This window comes from Numida meleagris, chromosome 1 (genome assembly GCF_002078875.1).
Source record: "Numida meleagris isolate 19003 breed g44 Domestic line chromosome 1, NumMel1.0, whole genome shotgun sequence".
Classification (NCBI taxonomy): domain Eukaryota; kingdom Metazoa; phylum Chordata; class Aves; order Galliformes; family Numididae; genus Numida; species Numida meleagris.
The window spans coordinates 844,096-857,807 of NC_034409.1; the positions used below are offsets into that span (position 1 = coordinate 844,096).

General features: G+C 55.9%; 1 protein-coding gene across 2 annotated transcripts in view; it reads right to left on the reverse strand.

Moving 5' to 3' along the window:
• Nucleotides 1–13,712, reverse strand: part of TNPO3 (transportin 3) — a 20,904-nt gene that overhangs the window by 4,636 nt on the left and 2,556 nt on the right. Inside the window, exons 1-17 of one of the 2 annotated variants that reach the window (XM_021384208.1) lie at nucleotides 13,280–13,546; nucleotides 10,311–10,511; nucleotides 9,581–9,654; nucleotides 9,183–9,339; nucleotides 8,367–8,510; nucleotides 7,628–7,803; nucleotides 6,167–6,305; nucleotides 5,392–5,538; nucleotides 5,058–5,165; nucleotides 4,817–4,908; nucleotides 4,089–4,228; nucleotides 3,817–4,008; nucleotides 2,234–2,325; nucleotides 2,023–2,099; nucleotides 1,218–1,278; nucleotides 998–1,138; nucleotides 273–389 (exon numbers count right to left, since the gene is read on the reverse strand). In XM_021384208.1, coding sequence (XP_021239883.1) covers nucleotides 273–389; nucleotides 998–1,138; nucleotides 1,218–1,278; nucleotides 2,023–2,099; nucleotides 2,234–2,325; nucleotides 3,817–4,008; nucleotides 4,089–4,228; nucleotides 4,817–4,908; nucleotides 5,058–5,165; nucleotides 5,392–5,538; nucleotides 6,167–6,305; nucleotides 7,628–7,803; nucleotides 8,367–8,510; nucleotides 9,183–9,339; nucleotides 9,581–9,654; nucleotides 10,311–10,511; nucleotides 13,280–13,405 — 2,184 coding nt within the window. In that variant the 5' untranslated portion in view covers nucleotides 13,406–13,546. Of the gene's footprint in view, nucleotides 1–272; nucleotides 390–997; nucleotides 1,139–1,217; nucleotides 1,279–2,022; nucleotides 2,100–2,233; nucleotides 2,326–3,816; nucleotides 4,009–4,088; nucleotides 4,229–4,816; nucleotides 4,909–5,057; nucleotides 5,166–5,391; nucleotides 5,539–6,166; nucleotides 6,306–7,627; nucleotides 7,804–8,366; nucleotides 8,511–9,182; nucleotides 9,340–9,580; nucleotides 9,655–10,310; nucleotides 10,512–13,279; nucleotides 13,547–13,712 lie in introns of those variants that run through there. The other variant, XM_021384209.1, reaches the window with a different exon arrangement.

Genomic DNA, 13,712 nt, shown 5'->3' on the forward strand with positions numbered 1-13,712 from the left:
AGGATTGGGGATGGGATTGTAGGATTGGGGATGGGATTGTAGGATTGGGGATGGGATTGTAGGATTGGGGATGGGATTGTAGGATTGGGGATGGGCTGGGGTTCTGAAACTGTAGGATTGGGGCTGGGATGGAGTTTTGGAATTGTACGATTGGGGCTGGGTTGGGATTCTGGAATTATAGGATTGGGGCAGGAATTGGGGTTCTAGAATTACAGGACTAGGACAGGGATTGGGGTTCTGGAGTTGTAGGAGTGGGCTGGGATGAGCCCCACCTGCAGCATGTCGAGCAGCCCCTGCCGGCAGCCCTCCTCCATCCCGTACTCATCCACCAGGATGCTGCCCAGGTACAGGAAGCACGAGTGCTGGTGTGCCCGGTACACACTCACCATCTGCGGGGCACACACCGCTGCAGCTCCTTCCCAATCCCAGCTGGTCTCCCCCATCCCTTCCCAATCCCAGCTGGGGTTTCCCCCACCCCTTCCCAATCCCAGCCGCTGCTTCCCATATCCTTTCCCAATCTCAGATGCAGTTCCATGCATCTCATCCCAATCCCATAAAGTTCCTCCCCCATCCCTCCCCAGTCCTAACCCCAGTTCCCACAAAACCCTCCCCAATCCCACTGGTTTCCCCTATCCCTCCCCCACCACAATCCATTCCCATCCAACCTTCCCCAGTCCCACTGTTTTCTCCCCTCCCTTCCCAATTCCAGTTCCCACCCCTCCCTTCCCAGTCTCAATCCCACTGGCTTCTCCCCTCCCTCTCCAATCCCAATCCCAGTTCCCACCCCTCCCTCCCCAATCCCAGTCTCAGTGGTTCCCCATTCCCTCCCCAATCCCACTGGCTTCCCTCCTCCACCCTCCCCAATCCCAACCCCAGTTCCCACTCACCCCTCCCCAATCCTAATCCCACTGTCTTCCTCTCCCCCCCCCCAATCCCAGTTCCCACCCCTCCCTCCCCAGCCGCAGCTGCAGTTCTGTACACCCCCTGCTCCCCGTACCTGTGTGACCAGGGGCTGCAGCAGTGCAGCAGAGCCCTTCCCCACGCAGCGCACGGCGAAGCGCAGGCAGCGGCAGCAGCGCTCCACGATGCGGTTATCTGCGCTGTGCTTGTTCAGGGTCTCGGACAGCACGGGCCAGATCTAGGAGCAGAGGGTCGAGGTGACCCCCAGCACCCCACATTGCTGCAGGGGGTGCTGCCGGGTCCCATCCCGCGCTCACCTCCTGGATGACTTTTTGGCACGGGTGGATCTGCCCGTTCTCCACGATGGGGTTGGTGTGCCTGCCGGGAGCGGAGCAGGGTAAGTGCCTCAGAGCAGCAGGGTTGTGACGGGAGGGGAAATGGGATGGAATGCGGATAGGAAGGGGACATGATTGAGACAGGACAGGGACACGATGGGGAGAGGACGGGGACATGATCAGGACACAAAAGCGACAGAATGGGGACACAACAGCGATATGACGGGGACAGGATGGGGACAAGACAGGGACAACACGGGGACATGACTGGGACAGAATGGGGACACAACCAGGACAGTATGGAGACAATACGGGGGCACAACTCGGACACAACTGGAATGAAATGGGGACACAGCTGGGACAGTACAAGAACATGACTGGGACAGCATGCAGATGAAATGGGGACAGGACAGGATAGCATGAGGACAGGACAGGACAGGGACATGATCAGGATGGAATGGGGACAGAACAGGGACACAGCCAGGACAGAATGCGGACAAGATTGGGTCATGAACGAGACGGGATGGGGACACAATTGGGATAGGATGGGGACACAACTGGGACACGTTCGGGATACAACTGGGACATGATGGAAACAAAACCAGGATGGAATGGGGACATGACTGGGACGCAACCAAACATGATGGGGACACAACTGGGATGGAATGAGGACATGACCAGTATATGTCAGGAACACAACTGGGACATGACCAGGATGTGACAGGGACACAGCTGGGACACGGTGGGAGTAGGATGGTGGCACAACGGGGATAACAACGCCTCGGACCTGAAGATGACGGCGAGGCGATCCAGGGGCACGGTGGGGTCGGAGGAGAGCCCATTGCTCGGCTCCTGTGAGAGCAGCTGCAAAAAGGGGACACGGGGGGAGGGGGGGAATCAGTGGCATCGTCCCCACAGCAGCCCCACATGAGGGGATGTCCACACAGAAATGTCACCACCATTTGGGGACAGATCCCAGCCCAGCGCAGCAGCCATACCTTCTTCAGGGCAAGCACTTGCACGGCACACAGCTCACTCAGGCACTCAGCGATCTTTTCCAGGGGCAGCCTGGCGAGGACCAACGCCGTCCCTGCAAGACAAGGGCATGGGTCCGACCCCAAAACAGCCTCGTGAGGAAGAGGATGGTGTTTTGGGGTGGGGAGGCAGCAAAGCCGACGCTGTTTGTATTGCTACGTGAGCGGAAAAACACCATTTTGCCTCTTTAGCTACACACTCCTCCCATACAGCTCACTTTGCATGAGCCCCACACTGTCCCGTTTTGAAGATTGCCCCTACAAAGCAAGAAGGCGGGGATCCCAGAGCAGTGAGAGGCACCTGAAGCCATCAGGTGTCAACGCAACAGGAAGATCCCAAACCCACTGCAGATCCCAACACAGTGAGAAGCACCAGAGCCCACTGGGGATCCCAATGCAGCAACAAGAAGGGAAGGGACTTTGCGTCCCAGAATTCTTTGGGGGTGGAGGGGACCTTCTGTCCCAGAACTGTTTGGGATGGAAGGGATCTTCCATCCATCAATAGTTAGGGGTGGAAGGGAGATTCCAACCCAGAGTGGTTTGGGGTGGAAGTGACCTTTGATCACAGAACTGTTTGGGATGGAAAGGACCTTCAGTCTCACAAAGGTTTGGAGTGGAAGGGACTCTACAGACCATACAGTCCCAACCCCTGCCATGGACAGGGACACCTCCTACAGCCTGCAGTACCGTGGGATCACGTGGGTTGGAAGAGACCTTGAAGGGCATCACATCCCACCGCTCACCCGGCACTGCCCAGCCCACCACCGGGCCATGTCCTCGGGTACCATGTCCACGAGTCAGTCCCTCCAGGGATGGGGACTCAGCTCCTGCCCTGGGCCACCAACCCTGTGCTTCACAGTCCTCCCAATGCAGGAATTTTTCCTTACACCCAGCCTACCCCTCCCCTGGCACAACCTGAGGCCATTTCCTCATGTCTCGTCCCTCAAGGCTTGGGAGAAGAGATGCAACCAACTGGATGCAGCCCAGTTGGCCGCTACCCAAAGCAGCCTCACTGGCCACCTCCCAGTGCAGCCTCACTGGCCAACTGGATGCAATCCCTTTGACCAACTGGACACAGCCCCATTGACCATCACCCAACATGGCCCGTTGACCAACTTGACACGGTCCCACTGACCAAATGGAAGCAGTCCCACTGACCACCACCAAACGCGGTCCCATTGACCAACTGGATATGGTCCCGCTGACCAACAGAACACAGCCCCACTGACTAACTGGACGCAGTCCCATTGACCAACCAGACACAGTCCCACTGACCACTACCCAACGCGGCCCTGTTGATCAACTGGACAGGGCCCCATTGACCACCAGCCAACGTGGTCCCATTGACCAACTCAATGCAGTCCCATTGACCAACTGGACGCAGATCTGTTCATCACCACCTAACGCAGCCCTGTTGACCACCACCCAACATGGCCCTGTTGACCACCATCCAACACGGCCCTGTTGATCAACTGGACACAGCCCATCAACGCAGCCCATCCAGACCCCAACTCGAACCTGTTGAGGTGCCCTCCTGCCCCACTCACCCTTGAGGAGCCCGACTGCAGCCTCTGGGGACAGTGTGAAGGAGTCGAGGGAGCGGGCGATCTCCAGCAGACCGGTGAAATGCTGCGCCATGTGGTCGCGGCACACCGAGCAGATGTTGTGGATGGCCTTGGCTGCAGCCGAAGCCAACCGCCGGTCACACAGCCCCTTCATCAGGTAGCCCAGTACAGGGTCTGCAGAGGGGAAAAAAGCATGGGGTGAGTTCAGGGAGTGGAGCAAGGAGCAAAGGAGGGTGTCACCGGGAGGGACTCACCCAGGAACTGCGGGTTCCTGTCCACCACCTCGCTCATCTCACCCACCAGCTCAATGCTGGTGTAACGCACGGCCGTGTGCACCGTCTCGGGGAGCCGTACCACTCCCTCCAGCACCTCCACCAGCGTTGGGTTGTTCTCCCTGTGGGATGAGGTAGGTGGATTAGGACAAGGCAGAGGGATTAGCAGGGTCCCAACCCCCTGACTCCACAAAGATTCCCCTGCACACAGCAGCCAGTGTTGGCATCAGAACACGGAGCATCCCTGGTGGGAACATAATCACACGACAGCCTAGGTTGGGAATAGAATCACAGAACATCCCAATTTGGGAAGGGAATCCCAGTTTGGGAAGGGAATCAGAGCATCTGGGATTGGGAATGGAGTCACAGAATGTCCAAGGTTGGGAATAGAGACAAAAAACATCTCCAGTTTGGGAATACAATCACAGAACATCCAAAGTTGGGAATGGAGACACAAAACATCCCCAGTTTGGGAACGGCACAATAGTATATCCTGGGTTGGGAACAGAATCACTGAATATCCTCAGAATGGAATCACAGAGCACCTTGAATTGGAAATGGAATCTCCAAACGGAAACAGAATCACAGAACATTCCCCAGTTTTGTAAATGGAATCACAGAATGTTCCCCGTTTCAGAAATGGGATCGCAGAGGATCCTCAGTTTGGAAATAGCACCCCTGAACTCCATGAAGACCCCCAGGGCACTCACTGGTCAACGCTCTTGGCAATGGAAGCCATGATGAAGAGGACTGCCTCCGTCACCTCCCAGGGCGGATTGCCGTCCTTCAGTGTTGCGTAGAGCTGCAAGAGGGAGAAACCAAGTCAATAAACAAAGCCCTAAAATCACCAATCTCACTCCAAAACGGCAGCATCCCTGCTGAGCCCACTGTTTTGGGACCCTGTGTCTGTGTCTGTATGTTTTGGGGCATGGGGAAGTAATGTGGACCCACCTGCGCAAAGCACTCCACTGAGCCCACCAGGAAGATGAGGTCCTTGACCAGGTCGGAGACACGCATCCGGAACTCGCCGAAGTCGTCTGTCTCCTCTGGGACACCCTCCTGGGAGAGAGGGGATGGAGAGAAGAAAATGGGAGGAAGGAGAAGAGTGGGAAAGGAGGAGAAGCCCCCAGCCTCCAACAAGGCATGTCCCAGCAGAAACATCTCTGGGAGGACCCAACGGAGCATGCCTTGAAGTGGGAAACACCACGGGGAAGTGGGAGGGAGGCCAGAGGAAACACAGTGACTGGAAGAAAGAAAGAAAATGCCACAAAAAAAGCAGCCTTACGTGGTCTGAGTCTAGCTGGCAGTGCCGGGCCAGCGCATGCAGCAGACGCTGGATGTAGGCTTTGAAGATGCTGTGGATGACGGCGTCCTCTGTCTTGTATAGGTGCTCCCCGAGGCGGTACCAGAAATTAAAGGAGATTTCAACCACCTGGATGGGGAGGGAGAGGAGAAATTTGGGGTTTGCAGTCCACACCACCTGCAGGGCTTCCCATGCAGGGTCGCCGAGGGTTTACGGGGTTGTGGATTTCCATTGGCACCGCTGCTTCTTCCACCCAAAGCTAAACATGGAGTGGTTCCCGCAACTTTGTCAATCTCCTTGTCAATTAGAAAAGAGTTGTAAACCCAAACCTCATCTAAAATTTGTCCCCTACAAGAAGGATGGGATGGGATGGAGTGGGGTGGGGTGACCCTGCCTTAGAAGGATGGGATGGAAAGAGTTACCTACCCAACAAGAAGAATGGGATGGGATGGGGATGGGGATAGGATGAGTAGCACCTAACTTACAAGAAAAATAGGATGGGATGGAAGGAGTGACCTGCCCTATAAGAAGGATGGGATAAACTGAATGATCTGCCCTAAAAGGAAGGACAGGATGAACCTGCTCTCTAAGGGAGGACAGGAGTTGGGTCTCCTCATCCTCGAGAAGACAAGGCTCAGCAAGACCTCATCACAGCACCCCCAGGACTTAAAGGGTGGCCATGAGGAGTACAGAGCTCTCCTCACAAGGATAACCACAGAGAAGATGAGGGACAAGGAGGGGCTGACCCCGTGCCCACCTCGTACTGCGGGTGCCCTGCGCAGATCAGCAGCAGCTCCAGCGTCCTCAGGTCACCCAGCCCCTGGCCCGGTGTGCAGACGATCTTGTCCAGGAAGGTCTCACAGAGCTCGGTGAACACGCGGCAGTAGTTGAGCACCCTGGGGAGGGAAGCGAGGTGTGGGTCAGGGGGATGGTCTGTGGGGAGAATGGTGTGGGCCATGTGGTCAATATGTCCCAGAACTGATCTCAGACCATGGGACACCGCCAACTGTTTGAGCGTCCCATCGACCCAACCAACCCAAAGTGCCCCAAGAAGGAGCAATGGTCTCAAATCAACCCCAAATCCTCCGTGATCCCGAAGAAAAATCAACCCAAAGTGCCCCGGGAAGGAGAAAAATTATCCCTAAACAAACACAACCATTCACATATCAGCCCGAAGTGCCCCAGGAAGGGGCAATGGTCTCTAATCAACCCAAAATGCCCCATGACCCCAAAGACAAATCAACCCAAAGTGCCCTAGGAAGGAGCAATCATTCTAAAGACAAAAAAGACAAATGCACAATCCCTCACGTTCTGGGATTGAAGGTCCCTTCCACCACAAACCAGCCTATGAGTGAGATTTTGGGTTCATGACCTGGTTCTGACCCTGCAGAGCTGCTTTGAGTTCAACATGTGGGGAGGAGATGTTTGGAAACCACAAAACCGTGGGAAGAAAAGTGAGAAAGAGGAGTAAGAAAAAAAAAAAGTTGGGATCTTCTTGTTGCGTTGGAATCCCCAATGGGTTTGGGATCTTCTCCTTGGATTGGGATCCCCAATGGGATGGGGTGTGTCTTGTTGCACCAGGATCCCCAAATTGTTTTGTTATCTTCTCATTGTGTTGGGATCCCCAGTGGGTTCAGGGGCTTCCTGCTGGGATCCCCAATGGGCTTGGGGTCTTCTTGTTGTGTTGTGACCCCCAATGAGTTTGGGATCCTCAACAGCTTTGACTGCTTCTCATTGCATTCAGATCCCCAACAGCTTCTCATTGCACTGGGATCCTCAACGAGTTTGGGATCTTCTTGCTGTGTTGGGATCCCCAGTGAGTTTTGGAATCTCCAATGGTTTTGGGTGCTCCCTGTTGTGTTGGGATCCCCAATGGGTTTGGAATCTTCTTGTGTTGGGATCCTCAGTGAGTTTGAGATCCCCTTGTTGTGTTGGGATCTCCAGTGGATTTGGGATCTTCCTGTTGTGTTGGGATCCCCAGTGGATGTGGAGTCCCCAACAGCCTCAGGAGCTTTTTGCTTTGGAGAAAGATCTTAAAATATGGGGACTCAGCTGCTTGGAACTCAAAACATAGGGAGGAGATCTTTGGAACTGTAGAACCGCAGGAAAAACACAAAGGTGAAAAAGGAGGAAAAGACCCAAATGCAGCAAATCTCCCAAATAACCACATCAGAGAGCGCAGCAGCCAACTCCTGCTGCTCCAGCCATGGTCACTCACTTGTCCAGGTCCTCCCGTGCCACGGCCATGTGGTAGGCACTCTCGAGGGTGAGGACCCCCTGGAAGAGCTGCAGGGCCAGGGGCAGGTTGGTTTCCACATTCTCAATGGCGTAGAGTGCTGAGCAGACACAGTCCGAGGCAGCCTCGTGCAGGTTGGAGGAGGTCTTGTCTTGTTGCTGCAAGGAGGAGGAGGAAAAAGGGAGGATGGTTTTGCAGGAAGGAGACTGATCTGTAAGTTGCGTTGATGCACGGGGCAGCCCAGCGCACTGCAGGACGCAGGTTTCTGCAGCATGAGTGTTGTCTGCTCCTCCTCTGCTAAACAGGAGCTCTCGTTTGCATTCGTTGTTTGTTTAATTTGCACCGTGGAACAGATGCAAATGAGCTTCCTGTTAACGAGGGTGGGAGGAATCGATACAACATGGGGCTGCAGCTCCAGAAAACGTTAAAACCCCTTTGCTGCTGGTGCTCTACCACGTGCATGAAAGGGCAAAACCCCTTTGGAGTTGAGCAATAAATGTGTCAGCAAGGGAACTAAATCTCCTGCTGAAAACCTGGAGGATTTTCAGCATCGATTTCAGTGCTAAGCAAATGCAGTTTGTTTAAAGAAGAATACTGACATAGTAAATGCATTCCCCCCCCCCCCCCCAACCACCAAGGAATATAGAAAACTCCTGAACCCAAAAGCAACCCCGAAACTTCAACCCATGAGGATGGCAAACCAATGACCAGGGATACTCACCAGCACCTCAAAAAGGAGCGACAGCAGCTTGCTGTTGGCCATGAAGGTGCTGTCCAGGACCCCCAGGTTGAACCAGCTCCCCAGGCACCGGAAGATTTTGATGAGCATCTTCTCATCGTTGCCCGCTTTCTCCACACACGTCATCTATGGCAGAATGAGAACTGCTCACTGCACCCACATGATTTGGGAAAATAAAGTCAGGAAAGACACACACCCTGGAGTCTCTGCAGGCGACCTTCACGTCTCCCAGGGGATGAAGAGTTTGGGTTTTGGGTGGTGCTATGCAGAGCCGGGAGTTGGACTCAATGGTCCTCACAGGTCCCTTCCAACTTGGGGTATGCTACGGTTTGGTGATTCTAGGATCCTAAGGCACCCAAAAGGCAGGGCTGGGCTTCCAGGGATCCTCACTGGGCTTGTAAATTCCAAAGGCAGATTCTGCACTTCAGCCCAGCCCATCGCTGGACCCACAGCCATGAGATTAAGGACATTTATCTGTACTTAAACACTGAGAGCCAGAAGACGAATCACCAAATCACACAATGGTTTGTGATCTTCAATCCCACAATGGTTTGGGGCGAAGGGGACCTTCCATCTTGGAATGGTTTGGTGTGGAAGGGACCTCCAATCCCAGAACTGCCTGGGGTGGAAGGGACCTCCAATCCCAGAACTGTCTGGGGTGGAAGGGACCTCCAATCCCAGAACTGTCTGGAGTGGAAGGGACCTCCAATCCCAGAACTGTCTGGAGTGGAAGGGAAACTGCACCAGGAGGAGACCCAATGGAGAGCACACCCCATGCACCGCCGCACATGCCCTTACCAGCAGTGAGACAACGGTGCTGGAGTAGTAGGCCAAGTCCTCGATGATCTCCGTGCGGCGGTTGGCCCCGATGCGCAGCGAGCGGCTGTGCACCTCCTCGGGCAGCACCGTGAGGATTTCCAGCAGGAAGGGCAGTGAGGTGACATCATTGCTGTACCTGGAAGCAAGCGGAGCGTGGACAGCGCGTGGGCAGGGGGTAGAAAAGCAGATATGGAAATCCTAAATACTGTCACACATGGAGGGACGGATGGGAATTCCACCTCCCCTCGGAGGTGATCTGAGAAGCTCCTCATGATTGACTGAGCGACAGAAACAACCCCACTGCTGCCCCATTCGCTGCCACGTGTCTTTTTGGACTGCGCAGATCTGCCCACCGATGGATACAAACCAACACTTACTTTTCGACCAGCGTCTGCACACAGCCCTTCCAAGAAGCCATCTGCAGGGCGAGGTCTGCTATTGCTAAAGCGAGCTGTGAAGAACAGAAAACACAGCTTGGAGCAGGGGTGCAAAACCCTGAAACGTCCCTCGTTGTGGGGTGCTTGTGGCAAAGCTGCAACAGGGACGTCCCCTCTGCTCCCCAACCATCCCATCCCACCCAGCACCTCCATCCCAGCTCTGGAGGGGCATTCCCAGCCAGTCAGCAGGAGGAGCGCTGCAGGGAAGGCTCCCTTTCTTCAGCTTGCTGTCTGTGTTCCAATAGTATTGGGGGAAAAAATGAGCTCAGGTTTGGCATCCCGATCGCCCTGCCATGTGGCTGATGCAGGCTCAGTGCCCCACGCTTGGCGCTGGGTTATTTAAAGCCTTGGCCGGGCCACGCAGCGCCGCTGAGATTTGGGATAATGGGATGGGAGGGGTTTCCCAGAACACAACAGCGTCCGTAGGGGATAAAGAAATCGAATGAACAGGGACAAAGCATTGATTGGTTTAAATACAGTTATCAAACGAAAACAGAGAATGGCATCCTATGCCTGGCAGCACAGCACCAGTGTTCTCCGCTCTCCCTGCTTTGCAATGGAGGAAAAGCAGCCGAGGAGACCTCGGGAAGAGGTTTGGTGGAAAAATCAGCAGCACCCGCTCCTGGGGAAGCCCCAAACCCGCTGGAAGCAGCCCCAGAGCCTCCCCTACCTGGGTGACGATGACCGGTGAGAGGTCCTTCAAGTTCTGGATGTGGGACAGCAAAGAGTCCCGCAGGGACGCGTGCGAGTCGGTGGGGAGCTCGTAGAATGAGGTCTGGATCTTCATCTTCATCGTCTGCGCCGCAAAGTAGCACGATTCCACATCCTGCCGGATCTGCAGGAGCTGGTCCGAGATCTCCCAGGCGTGCACCTGTGGGTGAAGGCAGATTCCTAAAGATGCAAACACTCCTCCCCACCCCCTGCACTGACACCATTAGCACACGGTGAGCTCCTCGCCACCAAATGTTGGGCTACCGAACATTGGACCATGGGGGCTCAAGGGCAATGGTGCACTCAACTGGAGTGCCAGTTTTCATTTCAGTAAAATTGCTTAAAAATTAACGTTTTGTTTCTCCGAAGCACTTGAAATCCACATTTCCCTCAGCCCCAACAGCTCCTTGGACCACATTTCCTATTGCTGCAGGCACCGGACACAGTCCCAAAGGGTTTGCCTGATGGGAAGTGAGGCTGGAGGGTGGTGGGTCCATCATGGAACTGGGGAGTGGTCCAGGGTGGAGGGGCCCTTCAGCCCCACAATGATTTGGGGTGTAAGGGGCCTTCAGCCCCACAGTGGTTTGGGGTGGAAGGGGCCTTCAGCCCACCTTGTCCCAAACCTCCCAATGCAATCCCAACACACTAACCCTAATCCTAAAATGCTAACCATAAGGCTAACCCTTAAATCCTAATCCTAACCCTAAACCTCTAACTCCACCTTGAAAACAAAGGCTCACTCTCCCTTTCCCCAGACTCAGCTCCATCATTGATGCACATCGTCCCAGAACCCGTGCAAGGATTTCTTCCACTTCCTGATCCCGCCCTGCACTTCAAAAATGTCTTTGGGCTGCAAAAGTTGAGCAGCAAGAGGAGCGTAAAGCAGAACACCAACTCTGGCGCTGAAGTTGGGTGTTGAAGACGACGACAAGCATCCCAACAAAGAAGACGGGTGCCCCAACAAAGACCAACGCCCTAACGAAGATCCCCACCCAAACAAAGACCACCGCCAAACGAAGACCAAGAACCTAACGAAGACCACCACCCTAACAAAGAGGACCACCACCCTCAGGGTGCGCCCAACTTTCAGAGAGAAATCTCAAAAGTGGAGCTGACAGTGCGCCTTAAGAAGAACCTCAATGATCCCATGATTTTGCATCCCTGTTCCAGGCAGGAGCTCGGCCTGGTGCTCCGCGCTGTGGTGGCACGGCCCCATGTCACCGTCCACCTGCGGGGTTTTGCCATGGGGATGATCTGTGTCACGGTGCTGAACACGGGGTCGGTTGCTCTGACACACCTGCTGTTTGGGGAAGTACCCAGATGTTATTTCCAGCGTGCTTTGATTGGCAGATTTGGGTTTTTTTTAAGGTTAATTCAGGGTTACACTTCTACTCTCCATTTTCACACTATTCTCATTTCATTAATTTTAGGAATAGAGCCAAGGAACACTGTACCAGAATGAGCCATCGACACGAGCCCTGCCTGGCTCCCACCTCTTACTAAGCCAAAAACCCACCTCAAAGCACAACCACGCTGCACCAAGCCCTCACTAAAAACCAACCATGCTTGCTGCTCTCCACACAGCAGCGGCCACAAAACACACAGCCTAGAGCTGAACCCAGGAGGATTTGGTTCTGCAATTTCCATCTGCCCTCCTGCACCTGAGCGCCTCCGCTCAGCTCCTCCGCACAGAGAACAAGACTTTCGTGATAGCACTTCCCAACACCTCCCGGGATTTGCTGTGACCACGCTCGCTTCTCAGTGGTGCATCCCAAACCTGGGACACCGGCACGACACTCCTCCTCCTCAGGCTCGCAGGATGTGGAGCGCTCCTTTGGGCCCTTCCCAAAGTCTGGAATAATGATGACACAGCCCCAAGCACTCTGCAGGTCAATCTCCCTACGGCTCCGGTGCTGCCAACCCGGAGCACCAGAGAAGAATTAACATGAGATGGTCCCTAACGGGCACCCGGTGCCAAGATCTTGGCACTGGCTCAGCCCAGCCTCGGCCTCCTGACCCTGTGGGGATACCATGGCCATTCCAGAAGCACGTGGGGGGCACCAGAACACTCCTGAGGGATACTGAGAACCTCCTGGAGTCACTGGGATTGTACTGGGAGCACCAGCATCCTCCTGTGGTCACTGGAACACTCCTAGAGGAAGCTCTAGGGGGCACCGAGTCCATACCAGAAGCACCAGGTATGTTGTGGGGGGGTACTGTAGACCTCCAAGGGGCACCGGAGCCATTCCAGGAGCACCAGGACACTCCTGGGTGGCTCCAGGGCCATACCCAGAGCAGAGGGGGTGTCCTGGGGGGCATTGGGGGTGTCCAGAGGGGAACTGAGGACCTCCTAGGGGGCGTAAGGGCCATTCCAGGAGCACCAGGGTTCTCCTGGGGTCACCACGACATTCCTGGGGGACACCATGAAAGCCCTGGGGGGCATCGAGACCGTACCAGGAGTACTAGGGATCTCTTGGGAGGTATTGAGAACCTCCTGGTGGGCACCAGAGCCATACCAAGAGCTCCAGGGACCTCCTGGGGGGCATCGGAACCCCCTGGGGGGCACCGTGACTGAACCAGGAACACTAGGAACCCTCCTAGGGGGAAGGAGGGAAGTCCAGTGGGACACCGAGCCACTCCTAAGGGACATTGGGACGCCCCCGAAGGGAACCAGGGCCATGCCAGAAACACCGACGATGTCCTGGGGAACACTGGGGACCTCTTGAGGGGCTACGGGACACTCCCGGGAGTGCTGAGTCTCTCCTAGGAGGGTACCGGGACACTCCTGGGGGAGCACCGGAACCATATCGGAGCCACTCCCCACCCCACCCCACCCCTCTCGCCTTCGAGAACCGCTGCCTCCCCAGCCCCAACTCCCCGCCCCCCGCCACGTGCTCCCCCCACCGCCCTCCCCGCCGCGGCCCGCACCGAGCGCTGCAGCTCGCCCAGCCAGCAGCTGGCCCGCTCCTTGCCGCTGGGGTCGGGGTCGTGGTAAAGGGCCTGCACGGCTTGATACACCAGCTGCAGGCTGGGCTGGGCCCCGCCGCCCTCCATGGCCGCGCCGCCGCGCTCAGCGCCGCCCTCCGCCGCCTGCCGCCATCTTCGGGGCCTCCGCGCCGGTACCGGAGCGCGGCGGTGCGACGCGGAATGCGGTCCCCCGGAAACTCCGAAGCGGGAAGTTCAGCCCCGTTCGGAAATGCGTTCCGCGCCGACTTCCGGCTCGGCGGCGGGAATAGCGCCCCCCCCCTCCCGGAAACAACGTTCCGCCTCAGAGGTGCGATGCGAAAAGCGGTCCCCACGGAAACGCTGAGCACAGAGGTTCCGCCCCGTGCACAAAGAGGGTTTCCTGGTTTCTGGGGCG